At 34.9% G+C, this 15,697-nt stretch overlaps 1 protein-coding gene across 1 annotated transcript; it reads left to right on the forward strand.

The window, feature by feature from the left end:
* The first annotated feature begins 1,417 nt into the window (after window positions 1–1,417).
* LOC107643446 (myosin-17) lies at window positions 1,418–15,517 on the forward strand. Its single transcript, XM_016347101.3, has 39 exons — window positions 1,418–1,870; window positions 3,549–3,677; window positions 3,953–4,096; window positions 4,205–4,350; window positions 4,438–4,594; window positions 4,776–4,834; window positions 5,082–5,241; window positions 5,326–5,475; window positions 5,565–5,701; window positions 5,803–5,949; window positions 6,329–6,430; window positions 6,504–6,561; window positions 6,651–6,752; window positions 6,952–6,989; window positions 7,184–7,310; window positions 7,420–7,590; window positions 7,729–7,860; window positions 7,975–8,084; window positions 8,345–8,405; window positions 9,010–9,187; window positions 9,584–9,789; window positions 9,910–10,029; window positions 10,111–10,209; window positions 10,314–10,535; window positions 10,925–11,064; window positions 11,714–11,831; window positions 11,903–11,953; window positions 12,061–12,141; window positions 12,272–12,442; window positions 12,523–12,678; window positions 12,773–12,979; window positions 13,449–13,586; window positions 13,662–13,732; window positions 13,857–13,956; window positions 14,047–14,103; window positions 14,195–14,251; window positions 14,340–14,420; window positions 14,561–14,643; window positions 14,726–15,517. The coding sequence occupies exons 1-39, from the start codon at window positions 1,868–1,870 to the stop codon at window positions 14,847–14,849; spliced, it is 4,593 nt and encodes a 1,530-aa protein (XP_016202587.1). The 5' UTR covers window positions 1,418–1,867; the 3' UTR covers window positions 14,850–15,517.
* Window positions 15,518–15,697: the final 180 nt, after the last annotated feature.

Raw genomic sequence — 15,697 nt, forward strand, 5'->3', positions numbered from 1 at the left:
TTTTAGTGAATGCACCAAGTATTGAATATGAACTTTTAAATGTTGTGTGGGTAAGTATGTAATGTGAATGTGTTGTAAACTTGTAATACCTAAAATTGAGGGTTGTTCAATTTAAAATAAAAAAAATTATTTCTTCAATGGGAGATATCCCATTACTTCTTCCATGGATGACGATGAGTTCAAGTTTGAGTTGCTAACAGAATTACGTTACGTTATCCTCCTTTTATTATGGTAGTTATGGAATTCAGTTTGAAGATGGTTGCCACGTAATGACTGCCTAGGAAATTTCCCTTCCTCTCTCACTGTAACTCTTAAAATATTTTAGCTGCCAGCTAACAAAACGGGTACATTTGATTGTCTTGTCTTAAAACTTCAGCTTTTTTAAAAATAAATAAAAAATATGTTTCGTACTTTCGTTATTATCTGATAGTTAGTTATATGATATATCTCACTTCTCTTTAATAATTGGATATGTTTATATATCACTTATCTTTAATAGAAAACCAATAATGAATATTGATTAACGTCATCTTGTGGAATAAGATATAGGAAGATTTCACGACCCAAAAAAAAAAAAAAAAAAACAGAAAGAAAGAAAGAAAAGAGAAGAGATGTTTGAATATTTTATGTTAAAACTATATAAACTATCAAAAGAGTATTGAAAATTTATATTACTGGTAAAAATAATTTAAAAAAAATGATAAATAAATTTTTAAAATAGTTAAAAATATAAAAAATAAAATATTTAATATATTTTCTCAAAAAATAGAAAAAATAATTTTGATGATTTTTTTAAACATAAATTCTAGATGTTCAATTAAAAGATTGATAAATATATTTTTTAAAATAAAAATTTAGATACAGTTTACTTCACATTATTAGATGATAATTTAGTCAAATTTAAATTATTTAATTACTCTTAGTTATAAATTTCATATAAAATTAACGGTAAAGATTAGCAAAAGAGAACTATTTATTTTTAACAGAAAAAAGTAAAAAATGGAAAACCAACTATCTATTATCTATAGACTCAGTAATAGCTAGTAATGTAGTACTAGTAGTCTAATACTAATAGCAAACAAACTTGTAAAAACACGACAAAACGGATGGTGGTTTCCTAAATACAAGTAGCATCAAATGTGTTATGTCGTGCCGTTCGTAAGGAGGGAAAAAATGAAGTTAAATAATTTTGACATTTTGTCATATACTATACTATAATTTAATTCGTTATATTATATTTTTTCAATTATGCGTGAATATTAGAACCAACAAAACCGGCAATGTTGTGCACACCACGAAAATATGCAGCACAGCAGCGCCAGCCAATGCCATCCCTCTCCTTCTCCGTGACCCCACCTCACCACTCCGCATACAAGAAACCTCAAATTTAAAAAAAAAAATTTGCATTAATTATACATTTTTGAAAAAACATATAATAATTTTGAAAATAAAAAGGACAATTGTGTGAGAGAGAGAATCAGAGAAAGACGCAGCAACTCTCTTGTGTAAAGAGCTAGCTCAGACTTGCTTTTCCCGTATGCATATATAAATTGAAAAATCGTGTACTGTGCTTCATTTCGTTGGGAAGCTTTTTCAGACGCGAAGAGAGAGAAAAGTTCAAAAAGAAAAAAAAAACGAAGCGAAATCGCTCGATCCCTTTGTTTTCTTCTTCTTTATCGTTTTCTCCGGCTTCTAATTTTAGCCTCTTCTTCTCTTCAGAATTTGTCGTTGAAACTTCAAAGCGAACGTTCTGAGCTGGCCGATCTGACTCACTGAGTTCACCTTTTTTTTCTATCTTTCTTTTTCTCTTGCGACTCGGCGCCGACTCGGATGAGTTGAACCGGAAGATCGCTCCGCATTAATCGCCATGGTAACTTTGAAATTCCATAACACCGAAACATTTCCGTATTTCGTTGCTTTTCTTTTGACTCATTCAGCAGCTTCGTTGAATCGGTTTGGACTTGGAGTTTTTTTTGTGATTTTTTTTGAACTTTTCTATATGACTGTGTTGTGTTTGGGAGATACGTTTATCCTTCTGGACTAGTCTCTTTCGGCGTTAAGATGCTTATTATGAATTTTTCAATATTCGAAGTTAAAGCTGAGATAGTCGATCCATGCATTGGCAAGTAAAAATAGGTGGAAAATATACTTTGATGAACATGAACGGAGGATAAATACTATATAGGATGTAAATTTAGGAAGACAGTTTAGATAGCTTGGTATTTGATAATTTAAGAGTTCGAAGAATATTACATTATGAATTTATATTTAATTGTTGAATTTACTATGTAGATTAGTTATTTGAGGGAGGTGAATAAGAATAGAGGTATTGTTTAGCATCTTTAGCTATAGGCATGCTTCCATGGTTATGTTCTTAATGGTAATTAGAAGTAAATAGGGTGAAGTTCATATGAAATTTCGTAGAAGTGATTTGAGTACAATCTTTTACTAGAAGTTATCTATACATTTTAGTGGAATTGTTCATTCATGGTGTTATGATGAAGGAATTATTACTCGCTCATAGACACCTAGGTCGATTGTATTCCTTCCCTTGATAGCAATAAATCAACATTTCAATGAATAGGCTCATACTTCTATTTAAAATGTCATTCTATTGATGGATGAAGCACAATCTACCTAGTTTCTCCATGAGCATGCTATAATTTCTTGTTATGCCAAAATATAACAGTGTTAATATATTGCCAAGCTGTAAAAGTTAGTAAGATGTCATCTCCATGACACGTTGACTAACTGACTGTTGTTTGACTGTAAATGATTGGTCAAAGATACTGACATTAGTAAAACAATCAAGTTAGCTAAATGCCAATTTTGTTGCTTGCTTCATAAAGAAAAGGATACAAGCACTTCTAAATTTGGAAAGGCATACTCACATTAATATTTTTCCTGTGAAGATATAATGAGAAAGACAGATCACAACTGTGATAGCAATGCATGCAATCTTCACAAATTACGTGATTGCTTTTTAAATCGATCATTTGCCATTACCTTTTTATTGATCCAAGTGGTTATATGCAACATTGTCATTTTATTTATTGTACTTAAATACTCTTTCACTTTTGTATGTTGACACATAGTGTGACGTGTTAGACATATTGGACTGTGTTCTTTCCCATTGTTTCTTGTCTCCGGAAACATTGTTCTTGCGGTAAAATAATGTGTTAAATGAGGATTGTATGCTCCTCAGCTCCTGTACACTGAATCTTTTGGATTCATGGTCAGGAACACATTTTCTTTCATGTTTCCCCTTTTTCTTTTTGACACTAGTTAATTTCCGTAGACACTGCTTTTTCTTCTTCTTCATGCATGTTTTTGAGAATGTTAACCTTGTGAAAATTACAAGTGTTTTAACAAATGACAATTTTTGTTACCTAGATATTCATATAACCCCCTCCCCATGCCCCAACCACCAAAAAAGGGGGAAAATACCCCATTTGTTGTTGATAGTGATATTGTGGAATGGCATTGTTTTATTTTATTTTTTCCGAATTAACATGTTTCTTCAAATGTTCAATATGTTGTCTTTGCAGTCTGCAGTAGTGAATATTATTGCTGGTTCTCATGTCTGGGTTGAAGATCCAGTGCAAGCATGGATTGGTGGAGAAGTTTCTAAAATCAATGGAGAAGAAGTTCATGTTCGCACTGCAGAGGGGAAAATAGTGAGTAGAAACTCTGCACTGTCTGTATGAGCATTTTGCCTAAATTTTCAATTTGTATGCAGAGTTCTTTTATCTATATATTGTCTTGGGTTATTACAACTTAATCACTTTTTTGAATTTTATAAAATTTAATATAGAATTTAATCCTATTGGATTGTAATTATGAATTTATTTGGTATTTTATACTTGTAGTTACTGAAACTTCGGCTTTAGAAATTAAACGAGTGATTACAACCTACAGTTATGATTTTGACAACTGAATATCCCGTTTGTAGGTTGTAAAAAATATCTCAAAGGTTTTTCCTAAGGATAATGAAGCACCTCCTGGTGGTGTAGATGATATGACAAAGCTTTCATACTTGCATGAACCAGGAGTTCTGCACAACTTGGCGGCTAGATATGAACTCAATGAAATTTATGTAAGATGCCAAACTTCCTATTATTCTTGAGATAGTTTGAGTTGAATAAGAGTGGAAATAGTAACTTTTCAGCAATACAATCATGCTGTTCCTTTGACTGTATTGCAGACATATACTGGAAATATTCTGATTGCAATAAACCCATTCCAAAGGTTACCACATCTATATGATACTCACATGATGGAACAATACAAAGGAGCTGCATTTGGTGAGTTGAGTCCCCATGTTTTCGCAGTTGCTGATGTTGCATACAGGTGACTGATACATATCAATGTTAAGAACTTGTTTCTTTTTGTACTCTTTTGTTATGGCTTATTCATATCCATGTTTATAATTTTTAGGGCAATGATCAATGAAGGAAAAAGCAACTCAATCCTGGTTAGTGGCGAGAGTGGGGCTGGTAAGACGGAGACAACAAAGATGCTTATGCGATATCTTGCATATCTTGGAGGCCGATCTGGTGTAGAAGGGCGAACAGTTGAACAACAAGTTCTAGAAGTATGATGGAGCTAATCTTTTGTTCTTGTATATCAATCCTTTTTTTTTTTTCTTGTGGGCCACGATATAACTTAGTTTCTTACTACTATGTCATTTTATGTTAGATCCATTAAATACAAAGGGTGTTTAGAAGATTTGAAATTGTTTCCTCATTCTTGCTTCTATATCAATTGCCTTGCAGTCCAATCCAGTTCTTGAAGCATTTGGGAATGCCAAAACAGTGAGAAACAATAATTCAAGGTGAGTGTTGATGGCTTCATGTTTCATGTTAAACAAAAAGTTGTCATAAAGTGGCAAGGCAAAGTGATTCTGACCATTCAGTTTGCCCATTGCTAATATATATTCATTTTCATTGTTTTGAGTTCTAATTTCCAGTAGTATGCTGCATTATTCAGTAAACAATAGACAGATATTGAAAAAGGTTTTTGTTTATGTGTTCTTCAAAATCCGTATAACTTGTCATGTTTTTCCAAATTCTGTGATGCAGTCGTTTTGGTAAATTTGTTGAGATACAATTTGACAACAAGGGAAGGATATCTGGAGCTGCTATACGGACATATTTGCTCGAGAGGTCACGAGTGTGTCAAATTTCAGATCCGGAAAGAAATTACCATTGCTTTTACCTTCTTTGTGCAGCACCAGCTGAGGTAAGAAAACTACTGGATATTGAAATGCACTACCTTCTTTCTTACATATGTTCGGTCTGATGTTCATATATAACTATTTTGCAGGAAAGAGAGAAGTATAAGCTGGGCAGTCCTAGCTCTTTCCACTACTTAAGTCAATCCAACTGTTATGAGCTGGATGGAGTGGATGATGCACATGAATATCTTGCAACACGAAGGGCAATGGATGTTGTTGGAATCAGTGAGGAGGAGCAGGTTAGCCTCCTGACTCCTTTTTCTCTTTATTTTTAAATGAAATGGCATACTTTTAGAAGTTTCTTTATTGATATCGCTATATACTTCAGGAGGCAATATTTAGGGTTGTCGCAGCAGTCTTGCACCTTGGAAATATTGAATTTGCAAAAGGAGAGGAGATTGACTCTTCTGTCATCAAGGATGAGAAATCTAGGTTCCATCTTAATACGACTGCTGAACTTCTCAAGTGTGTGCTAGCGTAACTCATTTGTTTATTTCGTATGTTCTACTCTGCTTTATTATGATTTTGTCAATGTTCAGTTCATTTTATGTATAATTCTATTGTAGGTGTGATGCTAAGAGCTTGGAAGATGCACTGATAAAGCGTGTGATGGTAACACCTGAGGAGGTCATTACAAGAACCCTTGATCCTGTTGCAGCTGTTGGTAGCAGGGATGCATTAGCCAAAACTGTTTACTCACGCTTGTTTGATTGGTAATGAACCTTTGCCACTATTCATATGTTCAATATTTCAAGTCCCTGCATTGGTGCTATCTGTTTCATCAATGTGCTCAAGGAAAAGCAGAACTATTGAAAACGTCTACAAGTCTTCAACTTAAATGTATTATATGGAAGGAGCTAAACATTTTATTACCTAAAAAAAAGACTGTAATTTCAGTTTTTCACATTTAACATTGGCTATCAATTGCCACTTTAGCATGCTTGTTAAGTTATAATAATATCACTCTAGACTATGGTTATCACATGCATAGATGAAATAATGGCACATTAACATACTGGAATGATTTGTTCTACAATTTAGATTTAGTTACCAAGGTTTTAATTGCTTACAAATTCCCATTGTTGCTTTCAGGCTTGTGGAGAAGATTAACAATTCAATTGGGCAAGATCCAAATTCTAAATCTATCATTGGAGTTCTTGATATCTATGGGTTTGAAAGTTTTAAATTCAATAGGTAAGCTAGTTGTTTCATTTGGCATTTTCGGTGTAGGATTTAGCCATGTATCTGATAAATATCTTTTTCTTAGTTTTGAGCAGTTCTGTATTAATTTTACGAATGAGAAGTTGCAACAACACTTTAATCAGGTTAGGTGATTTCTGGCATAATTTGTGACCCAAATCCAGAATTCTTTAGTACTCTACAACTGAGGCATTTTTTAACTGAATGGTTGCAGCATGTATTTAAAATGGAGCAAGAAGAATACACCAAGGAAGAGATTGATTGGAGTTACATAGAATTTGTTGACAACCAAGATGTTCTGGATTTGATTGAAAAGGTATTTATCTGTTGCTTATTACATATTATAATGTCTTGTTCTTCTTAAGAATGGACAAGCAACTACTGGTACAAAATGTATGTGTGTGTTTTAAATGCATAGATTATCCATGTAAAGTGTAAAAGTTTTTTTAATCCCATTTCACTCTTAATTTCCCTACATCATGTAATGATGATTTTAATGTTTCAATCTTTTGCAGAAACCTGGAGGAATAATTGCACTTCTTGATGAAGCCTGGTATGCTATTGGTGTTGATTTGTTATTGATCTGATATTGCTTTTAAGTTGTAGCTAGATGCTTATACCTTTTCCAAATCTACTTTTTTTCTTTACTGTCTTATTTTCTGTATAACACTTGTATTAGGCATTGCCTGTAGGGTGTACTTTGTAATTTGGTTGAGTGTTAATATTAGCCTGATTTTTGTGGTACAGTATGTTTCCTAAGTCTACACATGAAACATTTGCTCAGAAGTTGTACCAGACATTCAAAAACAACAAGCGGTTTATCAAACCTAAACTTTCTCGGACTAGTTTTACCATATCTCACTATGCAGGGGAGGTAGATATATTCAGTCTTTTTTATTACATGTTCCGTTTAATGAATTTTCGAATTTAAATGTTGCTTGAATATTTGCTTCCTTCTTTTTGACTATTATTTTTTTGTCTAGGTGACATATCTGGCTGATATGTTTCTTGACAAAAACAAGGATTATGTGGTCGCAGAACATCAGGATCTGCTGACAGCCTCAAAATGTTCATTTGTGGCTGGTCTATTTCCCCCTTCCCCACCGGAGTCTTCAAAATCTTCAAAGTTCTCTTCAATTGGATCTCGTTTCAAGGTATTATTAATTTTTACAACTCTTTCTGTGCTCTTTATACCTCATTTTCATGTAGTCTATGAAACTCCTCTGTTGTATATCTAGGCTTTTTGTTTTCATGTATTAGAATTAGTGAATGACACTTTCTGAAAAATGCAGTTACAACTTCAATCTTTGATGGAGACCTTAAATTCAACAGAACCTCATTATATCAGATGTGTCAAGCCAAACAATGTTCTCAAGCCCGCTATTTTTGAAAATCTCAATATCATCCAACAATTGCGCTGTGGTGTGAGTATTAACATGGTCTTATTTGTCTTCAGTTTCATTATACAATTGTGTAAAAGAAGCGAAATATATTTGGTTCTGATTTACATTTGATGATTTTGTCATTGTTGCTTTCAGGGTGTTCTTGAGGCAATTAGAATCAGCTGTGCTGGATATCCTACAAGACGGACTTTTTACGAGTTTCTTAACCGATTTGGTGTTCTTGCCCCTGAAGTTCTGGATGGAAAGTAAAGCACTCCTTCTCTCTCTTTCTCTCTCTCTCTCTCTCTCTCTCTCTCTCTCTCTCTATATATATATATATATATATATATATATATATATATATATATATATATCGGAGTGCAAGAATGCCTTTTCTGTGTTGTATTCCTATGATTTCTGGGAAGTTACTCTACTGTGTCATCTATGATTTTAACTCCTGTCTCTTGCTTTGTTACATTTTTTTTTCTCACTATTTTTTGTATTGTTCTACTCTTTTTCTTATCAGCTATGATGATAAAGTTGCTTGTCAAATGATACTGGATAAGATGGGTATGAAAGGCTATCAGGTGATTCGGTATTTCCTATAACCTAATTTGCTGATGAGGGTACATCGGGGAGGGTCAATTTGAGAAACTAGGATCTGGGAGCCAAGCCTGATTTTGTTTTATTTAGTGGAATTAAATCCCCAAAGCACATGGTACTCTGCGTACATATACTGACCAATAATTATTCCTGATGCACAAATGGTGGTCAGTCGACCACCAAGCACATGCAGCAACAATGATTTATCTGATTTGAAGAGAAAATAGCTATGATGTCGATTGGTTCAGACTTAAGAGTATCCAAATTTCTTAAAAAGGCTTATAGGTTTTTTTGAGACAACCTTGGAATATTTAAATGTAGACTACCCCAGGCACATCACTTTTATAATAATATGTAGAAGTAGAACCCAGTGGCACAGACACAATTTTGCCTATTTTGCACACTTAAATGACAGTATTGGTTGTGTTACTTGTCTGTGTTTTCCTAAACTTCAAATGACTATTGATCTTTTGAAAAGTGGCTATAATTTTTATGCCACAAATAATACCTGTTGTATCTAGGGAATCTATCCATATGAATGGATCTTATTAAATACGAAGTCATACAGCTTTTTTGATGGTTTACCAGATAGGCAAGACAAAAGTTTTCCTAAGAGCTGGTCAAATGGCTGAGTTGGATGCAAGAAGAGCAGAGGTTCTTGGAAATGCAGCTAGAGTCCTTCAGAGGCAAATACGTACACATATTGCACGCAAGGAATTCAAAGAGTTGCGTCAAGCTGCAGTCTGTTTGCAATCTAATTTGAGAGGTACCCTGTATTCTCTCTTAATATACTTGTTTAGTAGTTCGTAACCTTAATCAGTCCCTTGTAAGTACAAGCTTTTTTCCTTAGTTGATATTATATAGACACATCCCTTGTAAGGTTCATTTATCTTTCAGTACTGATACTAGATTGGCAAACTTTAGGATGTCTCCTTTATGCTTATCTTCCTAATAATTAGAACCTTAATGGTGGAAAGCAATCATATGTCTAGCTTGCATCTCCAACACCTCTATTTGGCCTATCTGGATAGTGGATTCTATAATTAGAATTTGTGACGCATTAGAACTTTGCGAAAGTAGATTTCCTTTTCATTATGGGTTGGCTATGTTAAGTTTCTATTCTTGAACTTATAGATTCATCTGGTTCTTCAATGATAAATAGGAATATTGGCCCGGAAGCTCTATGAGCAGTTGCGTCGTGAAGCAGCAGCTCTGAAAATAGAAAAGAACTTCAAAGGATACATTGCTAGGAAATCTTTCTTAAGTGTACGATCGTCTGCAATAATAATACAGACAGGTTTAAGGGCTATGAAGGCTCGTGATGAATTTAGATTTAGAAAGCAAACAAAGGCTGCAATTCATATCCAGGTTCTGCTTTTTATATTCATACTTCATAGGTTATAGACTTTCAGTTGAGAAAATGGAAAGATGCAATTCCGACTTTCTTATTTGCCCTGCTGTAATGATCTTTTTTGTCAATATCGTCAGGCTAATTTGCGCCGGCAAATTGCATTTTCATATTATAAAAAGTTGCAAAAGGCTGCAATTGTTACTCAGTGTGGCTGGAGGAGAAGGGTTGCTAGGAAGGAACTTAGAATGCTCAAAATGGTTTGAACTATTCTGTCTCATTTGTAATTTTATATAATTTGACCTTATCTCGAGATTAATAATTTGTGTAATTGCATTCAGGCTGCAAGAGAAACAGGGGCTCTTAAGGAAGCAAAGGACAAACTAGAGAAGCGTGTAGAAGAACTTACATGGCGTTTGCAAATTGAGAAGCGTTTGAGGGTAACATAATCATGATAGATTTTTACATATCAATTTTAAGTAGCTGATATAAATTTCCAGTGTTTCTTATACCATGAACTTATTTACTTTTTGACTGGTTACAGACTGATTTGGAAGAGGAAAAGGCACATGAAATTGCCAAGTTACAGGATGCTTTGCATGCAATGCAAATACAGGTAGATGAAGCAAATGCCAGAGCAGTTAAAGAGCGCGAGGCAGCACGGAAAGCCATTGAAGAAGCACCACCGGTTATTAAGGAGACTCCTGTTCTAGTTCAAGACACTGAAAAGATTAATTCTTTAACATCTGAAGTAAATAGTTTGAAGGTAACGTAATTGATGGTTCTTTTTAATGATTAGTTATTAATTTAACAAATGATATCATTTTATGGCCGAGTTTTCCTAAAGTTTCTTTGAAAAAATAATTGTTTTGGAAATACCTGCAGATTTTTTTCTTTTAACCAAGGCAGCAAACTGTATCAATTGAGATTATGAAAAATGACTAAATCAGTATTCAAGGGACCTATTGAGCTACTCTTTTTATGTAGAAACTAGAAAGGATGGGAAAATTTTGCCCATAACCAAAAAGGAAAAAAAAAAAGGCCTACACATGGGGTTGCTAAACAAACCTTTAAACACTTACTAGTTCCCCTTATTTGGAACAGACCTTTGAGCACTAACCAGTTCCCCGTTTGATATCCCGTTTAATCATACAGGAATCACTATTACTGGAAATAGGCGGTAAGGAAGAAGCCAGGAAAGCTCAGGCTGAAGCTGAAGCGAGAAATAAGGAACTAATTAAAAAGGTTGAGGATTCTGACCGTAAAGTGGAACAACTTCAAGAACTGATTCAGAGGTTAGTAGAGCCCCTAACTGCATAGGGAAAATAATGATCTATAGAGTTTAGCGGATGTTAGGTCCATAGTGTTATATACAATTTACACTATTATTTGTTACATAAGAATGAATAAATCATCTTCAGATTTTCATGACATGCCAACATATTGAGTTTCATAGTTGGCAATGTGATTTTCTTGTGTCCCAACCCTCAAATGCAACTAAGTAATGGTGCTTAAGATTCGTTCTGGTCTAACCTATCCTGACCTAAAGCTTATATTAGGCCAGTTTCATGTTCTAAATGTTAGAACTCTCATGTCAGGTTTGCGACACAATTTGGCTCAAATTAAGGTTACATGATTCTTTCAAATTTTCCCGAGTATGATTATTGGTTAGGTGGGTTATAACCCATAATTGATTCAATTATGCCTTCAAAGGAAGACCTAGTCAAGAAATTGGTGGCTGGGTTGAGGTCCAACAGCCCTGTCGATCAACTTTTACGATCCACTTTCATTTATGTTATTCATTTGTGCACCTTTTATGCCTTTGGATGTATAACACACTTCTGTTCCCATTTTCCTCATTATTATTATTAACATCATCATCATCATCTATACCTGCCTTAACATAAATCTAATTAACTTCTTAAAACAATTTTCTTTATATAGATTGGAGGAAAAAATTTCCAATTCAGAGTCAGAAAACCAAGTTCTTCGCCAGCAAGCATTGGCTGTATCACCGACTGGAAAAGCTTTGACTGCAAGACCAAGGACAATGATAATTCAGGTAAGGAAACAAACTTGGGGTCATTAACTTGCATTATAATAAGTGCTAAACTAGATTTCATGTTTATGCAGAGGATACCAGAAAATGGGAATACTCCAAACGGGGAAGCAAAAATTGGATCAGTAAGACGATATTTTTCTTACAAGATATATATTAGCAGTTGATTTTTGTTTACAGAAGGTTTCACATAATCTATTAAGTTCTTACCTTTTGTATGCTTATGCTTTAGGATATGGTTCTTGCTGTATCAAACGTTCGTGAGCCTGAATCTGAGGGAAAACCACAAAAATCTCTCAATGAGAAGCAGCAGGTTGGTGACTACATTAGATGCACTGAACAATTTGAATCTGTTGTGGATACTGCAAACCACATTTTCAGTTTAAATATCTTTTTTCCCATCATTTGGTGGTTAATTTTTATAAAGTTTCAATTTGGTTCAGGAAAATCAGGACTTATTAATCAAGTGCATATCACAAGATTTGGGATTTTCTGGGGGCAAACCTATTGCTGCATGTGTCATATACAAATGCCTTTTGCACTGGAGGTCATTTGAAGTTGAAAGAACAAGTGTCTTTGACCGTATTATTCAAACAATAGCTTCAGCAGTTGAGGTAACTTAAGTTTTGATACTTGTGTCAGAATTGGAAATTCCAAAACCATTTTACTGTAAGTGATTTCTGCACATTTGTAGGCCCAGGACAATACTGATGTATTGGCATATTGGTTGTCTAATACATCCACTTTGTTGTTGCTACTCCAACGCACCCTCAAAGCGAGTGGAGCAGCTAGCTTAACACCACAACGGCGAAGAACAGCATCATCATCTCTGTTTGGAAGAATGTCTCAAGTATAAAGCAACTATATATCCTTCCTAAGACATGTCAGTTTAATCATAATTTTTTTTATCTGCCTATAATTTTGGTTACTTTCTGTAATTCTAGGGTCTAAGGGCATCTCCCCAAACTGCTGGGTTACCATTTCTAAATGGCCGAGGTCTGAGTAGACTAGATGATTTACGGCAAGTGGAAGCAAAATATCCAGCGCTGCTATTTAAGCAGCAGCTTACTGCCTTCCTTGAAAAAATATATGGAATGATAAGAGATAACCTTAAAAAGGAGATCTCTCCATTACTGGGACTCTGTATACAGGTATTTCATAAATTTTCTGCGGGGAATTGGTAATCAAACTTAATTATTAGGTTGATATAATCTGTCATTTATGTTTCTACAAGAATCATAACCAATACTTATGAACCAATGCTTATGCATAGTTGACGTAAGATAAAATAGGATATTAGAAGCGTAGGGTACGGGAAGGAGGCAATGTGCTTGTAGCGAATGGTGAAGATTTATTACAATGACAATTATTTTCTCTTTACATGAAAATTGGGAAAAAGAAACTTATAGATGAAAATTTTCATCTGCTAATTGCATCAAGGTGATAGGCTAGAAAAAATCGTATGCAAGTAATCCCAAAATTAGTAGTAGGTTCATATTCTGTTTGTATGCAAAGCAATCACAACTCTCGAGCGTTGAGCTACCTAGTGATTAACAAAGTTATCTGTTTACTTTTATTTGCATGGTCATTATTTATTTATTATGATAAAACAATTTGCAGGCCCCAAGGACCTCGCGTCAAAGTTTAGTGAAAGGACGTTCACATGCCAATGCAGTTGCTCAGCAAGCTTTAATAGCTCACTGGCAAAGTATTGTCAAAAGCTTAAACAATTCTCTAAAGATAATGAAAGCCAACTACGTGAGTTCCACTTCCAATTTCTGCCTTCAATTGTCTGATTCTGATCCTAGTCTAATACGGTCTATACTATGACAGGCGCCTCCTTTCTTGGTCCGCAAAGTTTTCACTCAAATATTTTCATTCATCAATGTTCAACTATTCAACAGGTAAATCTCTCTTCCTTTCTTTCTCCCTCCACCGCTCCATCCCCACCCAAAAGAAAAAAAGAGCATTGCATGCCATGGGCAGAATTATGTTTTTTGATGGGCTGATATGTGACCATTGCTGCAGTCTGTTGTTGCGTCGTGAGTGTTGTTCATTCAGCAACGGGGAGTATGTGAAGACAGGTTTGGCCGAATTAGAGCAGTGGTGTCTTGATGCTACAGAAGAGGTGAGTACCTAGCAACTGCTGGCAATTCAGACGTTTTACTTTTTACCCTTTTATCCCTTTCGGATCTTCACCTCAATCTGTTGTGTACAGTATACTGGCTCGGCTTGGGAGGAACTGAAACATATCAGGCAGGCTGTTGGATTCTTGGTAAGTCTCTTTGAGAATGATGCGAATTCGAATTTGATTTCGATTTCAATTATAACTGATGACTATTCACTATCGTTCTTCTATGTGTCAGGTGATACATCAAAAACCCAAAAAGTCCTTGAATGAAATAACGAAGGAGCTTTGCCCTGTGGGTGCTTTCTTTCATTCTACTAACTATTGATGATATCACACGTTATCCTGATTCTTTTCATAAGTATACAACATTGATGTTGCAGGTTCTCAGTATACAGCAGTTATACAGGATCAGTACCATGTATTGGGATGACAAGTACGGCACGCACAGTGTATCTACAGACGTAAGTTAACCATGCTCATTTTGATGGTGCCAAATTGTCTGTAATATCTGTATTAGTTGAATGTGCACATCTTTCAAACTACTCCCATGGTGGAAACAAGTGATGTGATGATAAATCTCCCATCTCTCCTGATAATGCAGGTCATAACAAGCATGAGAGCTATGATGTCCGAGGACTCTAATAATGCTGTCAGCACTTCTTTCCTATTAGATGATGACTCGAGGTACGTTATCATTTTTACCAAGTAGCGAACAGTTTAGCATTGCATTAGAAATTTCTTATTAAATCTTTGAATACGGATGCAGCATTCCATTCTCGGTGGATGACATTTCCAAATCTATGGAACCAGTTGAAGTAGCTGACATAGACCCTCCTCCGTTGATACGAGAGAACTCAGGCTTTGGGTTCTTGCTAGCACGCTCAGAGTGATGCGCAGTGATTATCGCCTCTGATGCCCCAATCTTGGGGCAAAACACTCTCCGCACTGCACAAGGTAGCAGGTGCGAGCTGTGCATATAATTTCATTGTTATCACATCACGTATATAGTATATTTTCACTTTTCAGCAACTCCGGCTTCTGATATTTGGTTCGTTGTCTGGGTTAGTTCATTTTTACCCCCTCAAGTTTCATCAACACGAGGGATTTTGTTAAAAAGCCATGTCACACTTGATGTGATCACATCATGTGACAAATGGCGATCATAGGTAGAGGCTGGTGTTCAGGTGACGACACCTGCCCATATTTCTTTTCCCATTTTGTTGTTTTTCAAGTGGAATAGTGGGTGGTGCAATCAGTTACTCTAGGTTTTTTATTTTATTTTTTTTAGGGCATATTTGTTCCATGTGGTTGTTATATTTGTATTTAATTGATGCAATATTTTTTCATTAAATTTAATTTTCAGATAGGTTGTTTGAAAGGCCGAGTTACAATAAAATGTGACTCGGTGCAATTGTACAGATGCCAGTTTTTTTTTTTTTTTTTTTGAATTTCTTTTAACTGTATCTTTAAAATATCTTGTTGAAAGCTATTTGGAGGACTAGCATCATGTGCATTATCATAAGATAACTAGTCTTTTCAATAAAATGTTGATTCCATGTATTATTCCCGTTTATCATTTGCTTTGGGGCATTTGCCCATTTCTCTAGGGCGATTGTTACGGGAGTATGGGACGGTGTGGACATTTTTGTCTCATGCTTCACTGTTCTAGTTCTGTCCAAACTCCAAAGTGAAAGGAGATCATTTTTTCTTTTTCAATCACCATATACTTCCTGATTTT

This window comes from Arachis ipaensis, chromosome B1 (assembly GCF_059453495.1).
Source record: "Arachis ipaensis isolate K30076 ecotype BB chromosome B1, ASM5945349v1, whole genome shotgun sequence".
Taxonomy (NCBI): Eukaryota; Viridiplantae; Streptophyta; class Magnoliopsida; order Fabales; family Fabaceae; genus Arachis; species Arachis ipaensis.